Source organism: Rhinichthys klamathensis, unplaced genomic scaffold, assembly GCF_029890125.1.
Source record: "Rhinichthys klamathensis goyatoka isolate OS25496 unplaced genomic scaffold, OSU_Roscu_1.1 h1tg001000l_1, whole genome shotgun sequence".
NCBI classification, from domain to species: domain Eukaryota; kingdom Metazoa; phylum Chordata; class Actinopteri; order Cypriniformes; family Leuciscidae; genus Rhinichthys; species Rhinichthys klamathensis.
The window spans coordinates 217705-234954 of NW_026607298.1; the positions used below are offsets into that span (position 1 = coordinate 217705).

The 17250-nt window shown below is 39.0% G+C and overlaps 1 protein-coding gene across 1 annotated transcript in view; it reads left to right on the forward strand.

Annotated features, from left to right (window-relative positions):
* Positions 1-17250, forward strand: part of LOC130078833 (fibrinogen C domain-containing protein 1-like) — a 120554-nt gene that overhangs the window by 70231 nt on the left and 33073 nt on the right. The window contains exons 4-5 of the mRNA XM_056244530.1: positions 7828-7987; positions 9463-9599. Coding sequence (XP_056100505.1) covers positions 7828-7987; positions 9463-9599 — 297 coding nt within the window. The remainder of the gene's footprint in view (positions 1-7827; positions 7988-9462; positions 9600-17250) is intronic.

Consider the following 17250-nt stretch of genomic DNA (forward strand, 5'->3'; position numbering starts at 1 on the left):
AGTTTGTAATATACTTTAATTAAAAATTCTCATTAGTATTGTAAGAAAACACTTATTTTACCTGGTCAAAAACAGCTCTGTTTTCAGCACGCCGTTTCAGTGCATATGCCTTTAAATGATCATGAGCTGCGCTCACTCCGCCCCTCTGTTCTGTGCATACATACACCGTTTGTAACACAATAACACAATAACCATAACGCGTTTTTCAGTATAAACGTGGAATTATGAATTATATTGAGAATGTCATACATAGAAAACATGCCGTAATGTACCCTGACTGAGTGTAAACCTTAGACGCATTCATTGTGAAGCGTGCAGCTAGCGATTTGCAAAGATTAATATATTAATATAAAGTTTAATAAAACGTTTCACTCACTTCCGTTCTTCTGGAGGTTCAGCAGGAACACGAATATCTGGTACCGACCCTTTTTAGCAAAGCTTCTTAGCAAATCCAGCTTTATACTGACCCTCGTTTATAAAGCAGTCTGGTGTGTGAAATGATTCGCGCAAACATAAGCATTGACGTTGCTCGTGTGGAATATTCCCTTCGAAAACAAAACTCAGCCACTGCATCTTCAGCGGTTCGGATTCAGGAACATTAAAATGACTGTGTTCGTTATTACACCCAAGAACAGAACACCACTATCGCTTAGACGCCATTCTGCTCATAGACAGTGCTCCGGCACATCAACAATGGCCGCGCCGGTCCGGTCCGCGCCGCGCAGACTATGATTGACAGCTACCTCATGTGCGAGGGCGGGTCTGTGTTGAAACGCTCCCGTCAATCAACAATCGTGGGAGGGGCGTCCGTTTTATTGACGTCACAAAAACGAACGGCTCGATTTGAGGCAGGGGAAAACATATAAGGAGATTAAAACAAAACCACTGGATGGATTTTTATCATTATATGATGTTTGTGTACAGGCACTGCCAACACACATTTCAGTACAATCAACTTGTAAAAGTGCATGTACCATTATATGACCCCTTTAATGTCTTCTGTAGATTTTGATCTTTATAAGTTGTTATGATAGGCATATATTTTTAATGAAAACACAATAAAAAAACAACTTTTTATTACCAAATATACTATTAATAAGACGGGTGACCCAAAATACCCATATTATAACAAATAAATAAAAGATATTTGGAAATTGCCCTTTAAAACGAAGGCTCAGTTTGTGGTCAACCGTTCACTATTATTTTATTGAAAACAATAAAACAAAGACAAAGTCACTTATATTAAACACTTTAAAAAAATTTAACAGAAGTTATATTTCCTCTTTAATTGCTTCCGGTATCATCCTGTCAATCATCCGTCTCATTCTCGCGGGTCGCGGCTATGATTACAGTTTCAGTAAAATTTAATTGCACCATCATCGATTTAAATACCCACCCTCAGCCGATTGGCATAATTACAGTATTTGCAATGACCATCCCGTGTCCAAAACGGAGCTTATACTGTCTAAAAGAAAAGTTGTGACTGCTGACTGAACACTGGTCTGTGCCTCACCCGCTCGGCGCTGTCTAGCGCAGCACCACACAGATTTAACTCCGCACAGCTAAATAAAACAGGCTGGTGGGAGACTAATATGAAATGGTTTTCATTTCTCGTTATTCCATTCCAAACAGGAAATCAAATGACCAAAAGATACACGGACCGACATGTCCCACCCGCAAATTACGCCTATGATGACGACGACTTCACTGGATCTAAACAAATCAACCCCCCTTTTGTTTCTGTTATCGTATTGTTTTTTTTGTAGTGTTGTGTGTGTATAGCTGAGTACTTGTTCTTGTGTGTACCTGCCTAGGGACTGCGGACGTAAATTAGCAATGTTGCTATAATCCGTCTTGTTTACATTGTGTATTTTAATGTTCATTAACATGCTTTGTCCCTATAAAAAAAAAAAAAAAAAACTGAACATGGCAGAATTGGCAAGCGGAAAGACTGAACGCTTCTCCAGAGAGTAAACGGTTAAAGCGCGCAAGCAGGCCATCTACGGGACAAGCTGGATTCCACCATATCTTTACGTACACAATATTAATCTTTTACATTGTAATCCTTTTTTAATATTTTTAATATATTTTTTGTGTGCTGCTGCGCGTCCCTGTATAATAAGCAGAGTGTATCCGCGTTGTGGACCCACCTATTGGCGCACATTACTAATGCGCCCTTTAAATAACCTAAAAAAAATACTGCAATTTCAGTTGCCTCAAAATAGCAACGCGTCAACAATGCGCCTGAACACACCTCATTTTCAGACCAGAACACCCATGGCTGCACAAATAGGCGCAAATACATTTGCTATTTAAACAACGTGGCGCAGGGCGTAAAAAATATAACTGCGTCGGGCTGAAACTAGCAAAAAACACTTGCGTCACACCTGGCGCTGCATTGCGCCGGGTGTATGATAGGGCCCTTAGCATTAAAATAACGGCATATTCATTTCATTAAAAACAATCTTGCTGGCCATGAACTTTTGAATTGTTTTGAAAAGTCTCACATACAGGAATTATGATGAATATTTAATTTATATTAGCAGTCTAATGCAATACAATTATTTACATAAAAATATGAAATGATTAAATATATATACTCCATTATGACAGTGCAAAGTTTAAGGCTGCTCTAAATGCTGAATTTCATTTACACAGAGGCAAAGCAACATTTAATAGGGGCTTAGTCACATATTGTATTTTAGGCTTCAAACTGAATTTAGAGCAGTAATTAGGCTACTCGGCTGTGTAAGACACCTTTATATGTGTCAGAATGCCACTGATTGTTTATTTTCAATATATTGTAATTTCCTTGTCCTGCAGGGTTCTTTTTAGGTACGATTTTTTGCTGCTCCAGGGCATTTTATAAGTGTGTTGACTTTCACTCTGGCATCCTGTAAGATATTGTACTCCGAATGCATTATGCTAGTGTTACATACATTCTTGAGCTGAGGACAGAGAAAGCTGATATGAGGACATTGATACTAGATGGCTGCTGTATTCTATAGACTTCAGTTTCAGGGCTGGGGAACAGCAGATGCTGCCTGTTTTCCTGTGTTAAGTGAATTACCACAGAGTTAAAGCCTGACTTTTATTTGAATTACGACGATTTAAGGTTTAGGATTAACACCATCTCTCTCTAACCACAAGTTACTGACAAGCTCCTACACACCAAATCTGTCAAACACACATACATGCACGCACACACACACTCACAAACAGCGGGCAGGAGTGAAAGAGTTGTTTATCACTACCAAACACCTGTGCGACAGAGAAAAGCGTTAGCAAAATCCCCCCTGAATAGAAAATAATCCTCCGTTTTCTGATGACTTTTAGACAGCAATGGTGACCCGTGTTTGTGTGTGTATGAGTGTGTGAATGTGAGGGGTCTTTCTGTTTTTATACTCATACTTTTTTGGTTGAGCTTTGATACAGTTTGAATGAATAGTTGGATTTGTGAAATCTGGAAAGGAGCACAGAAATCTACACTCAGCACAGACTGAGTGCAACTGAAGAGTGATGAAAAAGAGGCAGGGGTGCGTTTGCGGTTACCTTAGAAACAGTGTAAAAATGTGTCATCCCCAAATTATCAAACCTTATTAATTAAGTGGACTTTAAACTGTAATTATCTCCCTTCACATGAAAAATGAAGCATGGACAGTTCCCTTGTCACAGATTAAACCCAGTTCTGTATTAAATTGTAATGCCAGTTTAATTGTTAATTTGTGGTGAAACCAGCTCTGATAGTGCACTGAGGTAGGATTTTAGGTTACACATGATAGCATTTTAGCACTTATGCTCCATAAAGCAGCAGGATATGCGCACACTAACAGTATAGGCCTCCCCCTCCCCCTCAAACCTCCGAGAGTAAATAGCATCAGTTGTTTCAGCTCTAGTGGCATTTTAGCTTCAGCGACTATTCCGTTTACACCCTGAAATTAAAGTAAGTAATTCTGCACTGTCAATCATCTCAGTATTACAACTTACTGATATAACCACGGAAAAGCCCTGAAGCTAAAGGTTACTTCCTATGGGCATTACACTGTCAGTGCGCTAGGATGTGTGTGTTTGCGTCATGTGTAAGTGTTTTAGGTGTCAAACCAACCATGATCTGTAGAATTCAGTGCGCTAATAGTCAAGGGTCCCAGAGAACATCAATCGGTTTGGTACAGTGTATTAGTAATGTTCCTGTCCGTTTCCCTCTCCCTTAAGAGGAATTGGACTCATTGAATTCAAAAGGCTCAAAGACGGAAGCGTGTGTTTGGTTAACTTTTAAATTCATTAAGGGGGGTAAAATCACCCTAATAGAGTGTGGGTTTTTTTTTTTATGGGGACAAATCAGTAAAATCATTATTCAAAATAATTATTTGATATTGTATTCCTTGTAATTCTTACATGTGAGCATCAGCATTGTTATTTTCATACATTACTATTCAAAAGTTTGTCATCAGTACTTTTTTAAATAAATAACTACTGGTACTGTTCAGAAAGGAAGCATTAAATTGGTCGAAAGGGACATCAAATACATTTATAATGTTACAAAAGATTAGTATTTCAAATAAATGCTGTTCTTTTGATCTTATTTCTGACAAAAATTTAAGCAGCACAACTGTTTTCATGTTTGCTAATAATCATATTGCAAATGACACTGAAGACTGATGTTGAAAATTCAGTTTTGTCATCACAGGTATAAATTACATTTCAAAATATATTAAAATACTGTATTTTGCTGTATTTTTGATCAAATAAATGCAGCATTGTTTATTATTTATTATCTTGGTGAGACTTATTTCAAAAACATAAAAAAATCTTAAGGCGAGACACGGCAGACTTATTTCAGACTTGTGCTGAAAAAAAGTCCAAAATACACGTTTAGGTCTTTATTTTACTACACTTTGTCTGTTTGCGTGAGTAGATTTCGCCTAAATTCATCAAAAGTTGGCGTTCTAAATCATAACGCTGATCCGCGATCGCTGTCTGCACCATAGATATCCATAATAAAGGCTAGATGCCTCGTCTGCGCTGCTGGCCAATGGAGGTCGACGTCCGCACCTGGCGGCCATCTTGTCACAGGCAGCTCGCTCACTCGTAACATTGTGTTTTAATGGTGCATGTACTTTTTAAATAACCATAACTTGCTCAATTTTCTACCGATTTTCAAACGGTTTGGTTTGTTATAAACATCAGAGATGTAGTTATGACACTGCATACTTATGAATAATAAGTGTATAAATAAATAATCATCCAGAATTATAGCCACGTTAATAACGTTTGTAAGAAACCAAACCGTTTGTAAATCCGTCAAGATTTCAACGAGATAAGAGTATTTGTCTTCGTGCTGATTACTCATCTTACATCAGGTACCACAGAGCCAGCCAGAAAGCTTGCCTGTGACAAGATGGTCGCCGGTGATGACGATAGAGACTCCGCCGTAAGACATCTAGCCTTTATTATGGATATCTATGGTCTGCACCCTGTCATCACACACACCAGAAGGCTCTCTCTCTCTCCTTTGCAATGCTGTCGGATCCACATATGGTAATTTCCTGTTTATCAGCAACCAATCATGAAAGTAAAATGGGCGATTTAACTCGAAATGCGCAATCTTATTGGCTGATGCCAGTTTCTGACAAAGTGATTCGGTCAGAATCGTCACGTGACGGGCTCTGTCATTATATACATACATCACATACTATACTTTACACACTATATAAAACAATTACATTACACAACACATTTCAGTTTTTGTATAATATAATTACTAATAGCCTACTAAACAAATCTGTAATTGTGGGATCCTAAAGTGGTTGTGAGTCTCTCAGGCAGATACATATTCACCTGTGTGATGGACTGTTGATGTGTTGTTTTGATGTTTTGATGTAATGTTTTGGATGTTATGATCAGTGATGGATGAATCAATAATGAGTTTTGGATGTTAAACAGTGTGATACATGGATTTTACTTGGACCTAAAGCATATTTGGTCTGTAATTAATGGCTTTCAATAGAAATTAGTGGAATTTTACCATACAAATCTTTAAACGCCGTTTTTCTCTAAATAATTTTTTCTCACACTCCGAGTGATGATTTTCCACTTCTGTAGCCCTACATGCACCACACTTTACAGTCATATTCCTAACTATATTGTGAAGGTTTGTCCAGAGATGTGTTGATATATCATTCTTGGCCTGGTTTATATGACATTGTATGCCTAAAAATAGGGCGGAAATCAATTTAAGGCTATTGGGAGTATTTTCTGATATACAGGGTAAAAAAGGGGAGATATTCATAATTCCCTCTAGTAATGTCTTTTCATTGAATATATCAACAAAATACAAAAATAATTTTGAACCTTGTTTTTTTCAATGGTCAGATTCTTCACTTCAAAATATATGCAAATGAGTGCATATGTAATTAGATATAGCCTGATTAGCATATTTAAACATACTATCACAGAAAACTTGCAATACATTTTTTTTCTCCTATTCATGTGAGTAATCAACTGGTAAAGTTTCATGGTGATATCTGTAAGTTAACATTTTTACCCTATTCGCCTGTAGTGTCTCGCCTTAACCAAACTTTTGGATACTAGCGTATTGGTTGGTCATAGTTTCCATGTATTTTTTTAATCACCATGGTATTTTTTTTTTTAAATAATAATATTTAATTTCTTGATGCTCCATGGTTTACTCAAAATTATATTTTGTTTTGGAAAAACAACATTATTTTTACTACTTCTTTTTTTTTAATCCACATAAGTCTCTCATACATTCGCTATAATTTAAACATACCTTATAGGATGTGTCTGATGATTCAAAGACCATTTTGAGTCCATACTTTTGACTACTGTTCTCATTCCTTCAAAACTTTGCCTAAAATCCATGTACAGAGAGGATAAAACTTATGAGATTAACAAAGTTTCCTAATTTATATTCATAGCTCATCAGTTATAGCAGGTATAGACAGTGTTCGTCCTGCTCAATGTGTTGGTGTCCTTTAAAGAATACTGTATAGGACACATTGTTGAGCTGCAGGCAAGAACAGGACACTCATTTATTATGTTGAATGTGCCTCACAAACAATGACACAATCACACACTCATGCTCACAGGAACACAGGGTTTTCCATCTAAAATGGGTCAGATCTCATAAGTTTATGGGGAAAAGGCATACAGTGGTCTTATCTGGCACAAAGACCTTTACAGCTCTATTGCATGTCAAGTATCTGAGCTAAAATGACAGTTGGCCTTATAGAACCTGTCTCCCAGACAGATTTTGCCTTCTCATGCGGGCTACAAGGGATTTTCATTTTCATTGGACAATAAGCAGTTCGCTTCAATGCTCCAAAGCTTTCTATATGTCCAGAAAATAAACCTATAGTGTTCTTATAAGTTAAAGCCATCAAACAGAATTGTTTTCTGTTGTGCTGCAGAGCTATTTGAACATTTTGCTGTCCAAGGCACCAAAATGAATCTCAAGAGAATGCATGTTATCCACAATGGCTGATATATTTTTGGGAAATGGAATCTAACATCAACTTATTTTGAGATACTAAACACTAAATATCATGGGGTCCAAATTGTGCTGTGATGTGAGCACTGTCATTACAGAGCACTTTCTTCTGTGGATCACAAAAAGAAATGTAATGAAAGTCAGATAAATATTCGTAAATAAATATTATATTAATAAATATTCATGTGTGTAATAGTAAGCTGCTGATCAACCGTATCGATCTGATTCTCTGCTCACGTCTGTTCCTTGCAGTTTATTCTGGACAGTTTCCTTGTCAGTTCATGCTTTCTGTGTAATAGTTTTTGTTTGTGTTGCAGCTGCTGTCCGAGAGCCAGATTAACATGGTGAAGGTTGTCAACTCTGTGAGCGATGCTCTGAATGCCATGCAGAAGGAAACGGGAGGTCTGAAGGCCAGGGTGAAGGCTGACCTGCAGAGGGCACCAGTCAGAGGAGTTCGCCTTAAAGGCTGTGCTAATGGTAGGGGATCCAGTTTGCCCATCTTCTGTGTTTAACATGTTTTGGGTTTTACCTAAGTGTCCATTGTCTATTTGCTCCACTTTACAGTACCAAACACCAAGGCTGCATTTATTTGATCAAAAATACAGTAAAAATAGTAATATTGTGAAATATTAATACGGTTTCACTTTATTTTGGAGGACCCTTTAACACATTCTGTTGACAATAAGTAACGTTGCACCTACATTTGCTGCTCTAGAAACATTCCTTGTAATTATTATTATTAATGTTGAAAAAAGTTGTGCTGCTAAACATTTTGGTGGAAACCGTTATAAATTTTGTTCAAAGTTATTTGATAAACAGACAGTTCAAAGAACAGCATTTATTTGAAGAAAACTTTTCTAGCTTTACTTTCAGTTTTGATAAAAATGTGATGACCCTAAACTTTTGACCAGTAGTGTATGTTTCATTGTTCATTCACATGTAACCAAGTCCATCCATCCCTCTCTTCACCCCAGGGAGTCGAGATTTGGCTGGTTGACATCATTCTCTTTTGAGAACCATTAAAAATAATTTTGTTTGATTGCTACATATGTATTGCTAATATCTCATTATATAATGACAGATTCTTTTCTGGAGGCCCTTAAAAGCATGAAATTGACTTTTTAGAGTTTAGTATGTCATTAGTGAAGGGAATTAGTAAAGAGAGTCCAGAATAGCATAGTAGCATACTGCTCTTACTATTTCCTGTGGCTCCAAAGTGATTTGTCACATGGCATTTTTGCTCAGGTGATTGAGTTTAAAAGTTATGTGGTCCCATGGACAAAGATTTAGATTCAAATCATGTACTCTGACTACACCACCTCAGAATCACAAGCACTTTGGTCCCCGAACAGAGCGCCTCCTCCCACTGTTGACTCATTGATTCTCAATCCAAAGAACATCACACAATTTCACGGAAAACTGTGTTTAAAAAGCGCACATAACTATTGTCTTCTTTTTGTGCCCCGCTGATCTGAATTCTCATTAGACGAGTTGCTGGAAGCCAGAGGAAAGTGGCTGTGCTTAAATTGTGCTCTCAGGAGGCCTAATGTGTCTAAAAGCATTTTACCACTTTACTTTTAAGGTCCTGATGTGTCTGCTGGAGCCACAGGTGTGGCTTGTAATGAACCTGGTATGGAGCAGACACTTGTATGTAAGTGTGTGCCAGTGAAGGGGAGTGTGTTTTCTATAATCAGGGAAAAGGATCGCTCTTTTGGGAACAGAGACCAGTAAATTGAGAAGCACCAGCTGCCTTGGAAAGATGGGCACAAAATCATGTTGGCTAACCTATAGTAATATTCCTTTGGTCATTAAATTAGTCTTGGCCTAGTTCAGCTATTTGCTATCCTGTAACTATTTGCTATTTTTGTGTTTGATGCTCTCTCTCTCTCTCTCTCTCTCTCTCTCTCTCTCTCTCTCTCTCTCTCTCTCTCTGTCTGTCCGTCTTTTTCAAGGCTCTCGACCACGGGACTGTAGTGATATATATGCTAGCGGTCAGAGGGAAGATGGCATCTACTCTGTTTTTCCCACTCATTACCCTGCCGGCTTTCAGGTCTACTGTGATATGAGCACGGATGGAGGTGGATGGACGGTGAGTCACATTAACACATTTGCATATTTGTTCTTGTGAGTTTGTTTTAATATGCACCACCTGAAGAGTAATTAAATTGTATTTTTGGTAGTATCACACCAGTAGCGTAGCCAGAAAAGGGACTCTGGGTGTGTGTGTGCCACATTTATTGTCAGATTAACATTCCGGCCATTTCGGTGTCTTCTGATTCAACAGTTTTTTCACCTTCAACAGTTTTTTCAGAGTCACACCTGTTGATGTTGGGCCCGGGGAGGGAGAAACATCCTCATCAGGTGTAACGTTAAGGCCTGTTCACACCGGGACGAATTTCGCGCGCGATATTCGCCGACGTTTAACGCCTCGTGACTAAACAAATGGCGCCAATGTGAGTGTGCACACCGACACGAAAAACGCCACGCGTAAAAGCGTCATTTTTTTAAAAACGCCTCGGGTTCGTTTTTTTAGTTTGACGCGCCGCGTCAAAAACTATCCGACCAATGAGATTGGCGCTTTTGCTCACGTGTCTGGAGCTTCTGAAGTTACAGTAAAACACAACTTGGGGGCGCTCAAACACAAAACGGTCTTGCCGAGCACACATACGTAACGGCGAAGAAGATATACGCCAAGATGCGTCTACACTGCCGGGAAGAAATAAGACGAGGAAGATGCAAGGCAAGATGAATGTAGAGGTCCTGGTCTCGTTGGTGTCGGAACATAAAGAACTATATGACAAACGCGACAGTGACTACAAAAATCTTGATAAAAGAGAATGTTATGGAGTGGTATTGCAGAGCAAATGGGCACCATCTAATGTCAGGGAATGAATTTGCATGTTCACTCGGCTCATCGTCAGCGAAAATCGCTTGGGTGTGAACACAAAAAACGCGTTGAAAAACGCTGCCGAATAACGCGCGCCAATATTCGTCCCGGTGTGTACGAGCCTTTAGGCCTTGTGTCCGGCTGTCCATCAAGGGTTTATTGATAAAGAAATTAAAGCAGCAGTCCATAGCTTTTTTTGGGTTAAAAATTATCCAAAATACATATTTGAGAAAATACATAACCAGCCAGTGTTCAAAGCTATCTGCTTGCCTTAGCTCGATTTAAAGCGGTAAGCTTGTAATAATGTTTTTAATTCCAGTGGTACTGGTGGATTTCCGCGGGAGATTCGAGCATGTCTTTGCGTCATTACGTCACATCTGTACACACAAAGAAGGAGTCTCGGCTAGTGGGCTATATTGCGTGTGAGGTAGGGGTGTGCGATATATAACATTTGCGCTTATATCGTAATTGTTGTTTAAACGATATGCAAAATCATATTATCGAGTAAGTCACTCATTTTCAGAAACCAATCAAAACGATGCATAAGTTGTTCACAAATTGACGGCGCGCAAGGGTGCACACGTGACACGTGCATTCAGAGCGTGCGGTGCTTGACAGAAGTTAAAATGAGCAAAGAAACTGAGAGAAGAAGATATTCAAACACCAGCAAACTCACAATCCACGCTAGATTTAATTCCTAGACGTGGGCCGTCATCACTAGTATGGAGGTGGTTTGGTTTTGAAAGGTCAGAGGTGTTAGTAGTCAGGGAGCCAAAGTCTCAAAAGCTCAATAAAATGGGTTGAACCTGACATGGTCTGTCATACTTTTTATTTGTGTTTTTTCTGTTAACTTTGACCCTAAGAACCAATAATTGGAGGGTCTGCTCTGCCGGAAATATCGCGAAAAAAAATTGTGGCCATTTTAGTGTATGCACCCTTTATTTTTTATCTGAAAAATGTTTTTTTTCATCAAATCCTTAATGGGTTGGGTAGGCTGTCAATAAATGCAGTCCAGATACACAGAACACATGTGCTGACAACATCCACTGAAAAAATAACTCTTAAAACACATTTCTACATGATTTTGCATCAATTTAATGCAAAAAATTAGGCGTTTTCTCACTTTTTTCCAATATTTTCATCTTTACTTCATTGGCAATCAACTATTCCCCTAAGTTATGACATCAGTCAATATGCCATTCTTTTCACCAAACACTATACTCATTCCACAGAAAAAATTATAAAAATCCAACCAAAATCAATGGATCTGTGATGATTTCACTACTAGTTGGCGATCAACAGGCTCAGAACTTCAATAGAATTTTAGACTACTCTCAAAATTCTTAAAAACATGCTGGATATTTAGCATCATGGCACACTTACACACACACACACACACACACACACACACATGATCTTAGTAATTTTAATGAGTTTGGAACAACCAACCAACGGTTACCAACGGTTACCAACGGACTTCGAAGCTGCTCATCATTGTCTGTGGTAAGTGACAGTGACTTTAGTGAATAACGGTAGGTCTGCCCCAGCGTTTTGGGAAAAGAATGGTAATATGGATATTCTAATGGTAATTAACTGAAAGGACCACACCAGTCTTCAAACAAGTATATTTCTGATGATTCTCATCCCAAACGTATCCCTGTAGCAGCAGCATTCATTCTCTACTAGTTTACTTAGCTAGCTTTAGCCGTTTTAGCTCATTTCGGTGGTTTCTTTAAACGGCCATAACTCCTCACAGGTATGGAGTAGAGACTTACTTTTTTTTTTTTTTTTAAATGCTCAGAATCGTATGCTCTAAGAGAGGTATGTGTCCTTTATGTCCATTTTGCTTCGACCGGAAGTTGAGAAATTGTGAATAAATGCTGCTACAGGGATACGTTTGGGATGAGAATCATCAGAAATATACTTGTTTGAAGACTGGTGTGGTCCTTGAAGTGTTTTTCATGTCAGACAGATAGTAGGCTAGTAAGGATAACTAAAGGCTACACTAAATGTTAGCTGCCGTTAGCAATTAGCTACATGGCTAGTTGTTACGTTCAGGTTTAGAAAAGTTTTAGCTAGTTAGCTTGTGGCATGAATGGCCACACAAAAAAAACCCGATATATATAGCTATATTGGATATCAGACTGTACACAATACTGAACAATACAAATGTTCTGTAACATGTAAACATACTATATATTATGCATAGTTTGTTTTTGTATATAGTACTGTACAGTATATAGAGTGAGTGATTTGTCAAAAGCTAGTTAGCTAGTAGTGTCAAACATTTAGATTTCTTTCACCCGAATGCACAATATTTCCCATTGGCAGATTTGGTTCTGATCTTATTGGGTTTGCTGTGGAGGAAAAGTTAATGAGAAGAGAAGGCAGCAGAGGATTGGAAAGGACTGTAAAGAGGAGTGGAGTGGAGGATTGAACAGAAGAGAAGAGTGGAATGAGAAGAGAAGAGTGAAGAGGACAGGGGTGGACTGAACAAGAGAGAAGAATAGTGGATGAAAAAAGAGTGAATTGATCAGATGTGGTTTGTTGGTGACTTGGGGAAGAAGGGACCATAGCTAATCACAGTTGCAGGGATGGTATCTGGGATGAGAAATGCTTGGAAGGAACTCCATGTTGGAGCAGTGCAATTTGGTTTCAGGTCCTCCAATAGTTTGTTGTTGACTTGGGGAAGAAGGGACCATAGCTGATCACAGTTGCAGGGATGGTATCTGGGATGATAAATGCTTGGAATGAACTCCATGTTGGCAACTTGGTTTCAGGTCCTTCAATAGTACAGTAGGGCAGCTATGCACCAAATGCCAGAGGATGCTCAGGTGGTCTAGAGGTTCTGCTAGATACACAGGAAGCTTAGGCTCTGTTTCAACTCCAACCAGGGAGCAACTCTTTTGACGATCTTTTAGACTGAGGTGGCTTCCCTTGGTTTGAAAAGGCTGAGAAGATTCCAGGGCTGGTTGGCGGGTTTTCAGTAGAGGTTAACTAACCGTTGGTGCAAACTGTATGAATCATCCAACCACCAGGTTTGTTGGTATGAAGGCACCATCCCTAGTTGTCTGCTCTTCAACTGCCATTGCCATTGTTGTAATATATCTCTGTGCTTCTTTGTAGCTGATGCTGTTCCCAAATCTATTTAGGAGTGACACAGTCGACTTGCTTCTGGTTTCCTTAACGGCTGTCCCAACGTGTTTCGGTGTTGGGATCTTGGCAACTGCTTGGCAGACATCCTGGGCAAGGTTGAGAACTTGTTCTTGCTGCTTAGGACTGATTTTCTCCCGGCCGTCCTCACCTAACTCTGGAGATGCATCTGTTATCATCCATGCCAGGTGGTTATACAAGTTAGAGCTCACTCTTCGGGATACCTCCAGGTATGATATCTCTAGCTGCGGTGACGGGTCTTCAGTTATACTTCCAGGCATCTGGTGACTTCCTCTGGCTTGAGCTGTTCTGGCTTCTCTTGCTTCCTTCAGGGCCTGCTTACGTTGGTCCTGGAGCTCCTTCCGTATTGTAGGAAGAGACTATGGTGTCATCTGGTGTCAACTCATCATCACTTTCTTCTTCATACTCTGCCTCTTCAGTTTTCTCCTTAAGTTCCTTCAACTTTGAGAGCATGCAGCCAACATTAATTTCTGCTGAGCAAATCAGGGTAGAACATACTTTCTGTGGCACAACCATTATTTTACAATTGCCACCTACTTCATAGTGCCTTCTATAGTCAAAAGACGCCGATCTGCAAAATGTGCCGAAAATCGGTTACAGTCAAAAGCAGCTCGACGACCAATCTCTTTCTTCATCTTCGAACTACCCACCGCACTTAATATGAGGATTATGAAAAGCTTTGCGAGTCAGCCGAAAGTTCCTTACGACAGAAAAAGCGACAGATGGCAAGATATAGCCTAACAAACGCTGTTACCAATTACATTGCCAGAGACATGGTGCCAATTCAAGCGGTTGAGAGAGATGGTTTTAAACAGCTTTTAAAGACGTTAGATTTTTTTACCTTTTAGTCTTTAAATCGTAGACTTTGTTTACAGTAGAATCATTTGTTTACATATACATATTTTTTTCCTGTGTGCAATATTTGACAAATCTGAAGGATTTCTAATTTTACAGCTGTTACAGCTGTTTACTTTTTGTGCAATATTGGACAGAACTTGAAGTTAGTAATTCAATTGAGATTACTATGGGCTAGTTTTTGTATTTTTGGCTATAGAACATTTTACAGAAGGGAATAGTTTGTTTACAAAGGTTTTCTAGTGCTGTTTTTGACAGAAGTTTGCATTTAGATACTTTTATTATAATGTCATATTTGCTTGTATTCTGCACAGTTCACCTTACAGCAGAGCAGTGATTTGTGTTGTTTCTACTTGAATGCTTCAGTTTTAAATAATAAATACCCTTTCCAACAATATGTTTCAATTAGTAATATATTAATATCATATTGACATTGTAAAACGGAGCTAGTAAAATATAAGACATTTACGAACACATTTTTGAATAATGCGAAATATTGTCTGATTATCGTTATCGGCAAAATCCAAAAAAATATCGAGATATCTTTTTTGTCAATATCGCACACCCCTAGTGTGAGGATGTTGGAGGTGGAGATTTATAGCCTTTTCTCACAGCACTTGATATAATTAAACTTATCAATTTGATGGCGGATCCAGAAAGGTTCAAATGACAATCACCAGTGACAACAGATTCACCCGCTGTAAAATGCAAAAGACTTCGTTCGGACCTCGGAGTGGCTACAGAAAAAAAGAGACTGCAACCGGCCCATGCGAAAACAATGATAAATATCAGAAGGTAGTCACGCAATGCTGACGTTGTTAACATTAACAATTTGAGAACAAAGTATAATTTGCACGGTTTTGCGTGATGATAAGCGATTTTTAGATTTAATCAGCGCAATTTACTGCAATGTCAGAACCAGAACAAAAGTTGATGTTACTACTTGTTCAGATGACATTTTCCGGTGAAAATTATTATGTTGGTCATACTTCCAAAAATAATAATCTGTGATTCTGAATGCCAGTATCGAAACCGGCGCTGATTGACAGCTGCACACTCTCCTCAAACATTGTGTTCATCCACGCTGTACGGTGTTGAACTACAACTCATGTAATGTTGATAATTCCGCGATTGACTGCAATTGCAGATTTCGAACAGAGATGGCGACAAAGAGGAAAAACTGCGGACTGCAGCTTTAAGCAGCTTTAAGCTTTTTTTTTCAAAAAAATCTCTGTTGTTTATATATGCGGCAAACATCTCCGGTGAGATGCTGGGGTCACAGTCAGCTGCTGTTTGCTGATTGGTTGGCAGTCCGAATGTCGGCAGATATTTTTTTAACGAACATTTTTTAAAATGTAAATTACATTTTAACATTTTGAGCGTTACGGCACCATATATTGGATTTTAATTTCTGTGCCCCTGAGAGTATGATTTAGAATGTTCAGTGACGTCACAGAACTGCCAGATTCAAACTGCTTTCGCGCGTTGGCTGGCGCTGAGCCAGAAATTGACGCGCTCAGTGCTTGTCATATATCACAACTAATATGCAGTGTTTTCACATAATGTTTATTTTAGGTTTCAGACATTTAAATACACATAAGCACTAGTAAAACAATACATTTGGAGGTTGAAAAATACACACTGATGTCTATGGAAGCAGCAATAATCTATTCAAATGTAATTTGCTGACGTGTTTTATTCATATATCAGACACACATAGCGGAACTATAAAGTTTACTCTATTCTTCTCCCAGTTCAACGGCCACTTACTTTCTAGTATTTCGGGAGAAACGGATGAATCCCGGTGCTGTAAATCCGTCCGACTCATCTCGTTATATAGATCAAGATCATTTATAAAGGTTTTTAAACGAAGAATCGGAATATCAGATAGTTGACATGGTAAGCAAGTTTGTGAATATTTTGAATAAAAAAGGAAAAACTAAAAGCGAATAGCGATACATCTGTCAGTTATTGTGGCTGCGGTGTGTTACGTGACAATCATGATGCGTCGCCATGGAAACAATGGGTCAGTTAAAATATTTTTAACTTACGCGTGAAAGGGTTGATTTAAAAAAAAATATTGTAAGTAAGTTTACAATAGCCCGAGTTTAGTAAATCATTTTTTATTAAGATTATAAAAAATAATTCTGCATCCATTTTTAGGTGTGCCAACTGCCACAGTGGGTGGCACCGCCAGTGTATCACACCAAAGTGAGGCTTTTATTGTAATCTTAATGTTAATGAAATGGGGGAAAAAAGAGAGCTGTGGTTCTGGAAACAACTTATTATCCACTTTATATGTGGATTTAAGCCTAGTTCACACTACAGGATTATAAGCCCGATTTAAGCCCGATTTGCAAATCGTTGAGCTCGCCGACAGGTCAGGGTGTTATCGCGTGCAAATCGCGGGGGATTAGCGGACGATGGACGCTCGCCAATCTGTTAATATGAAAGAGCCAACAACGCATCAAAGACGCTCGCTGACGCCTCGCAGACGCGTCGTCGAGCCCAGAAAAATATCTAGCATGCTAGATATCCAGAGCTGTCGCACGACTCAACCTCAGTGATGTCATGAGCTACAGCCAATCAGAGCAAGGCATGGGTTGCTCCAATCAGAGCAAGGCATGGGTCTTCGTCTTCTTCGCTGGGTTTTATCGCGTGATTTCTTGTGACAAAACGTGGTTTGTAGACAAGATAGAATCGTTGGGTGACAGAGTTGTTGTCAACTCGTGTAGTACGTTACCTCCTGTTGCGGATCAATCACGTTGTGTCGTGTGGTGTGAACAGCTCAACAACTTGAACACTCCTGATTTCACAGAGAGCA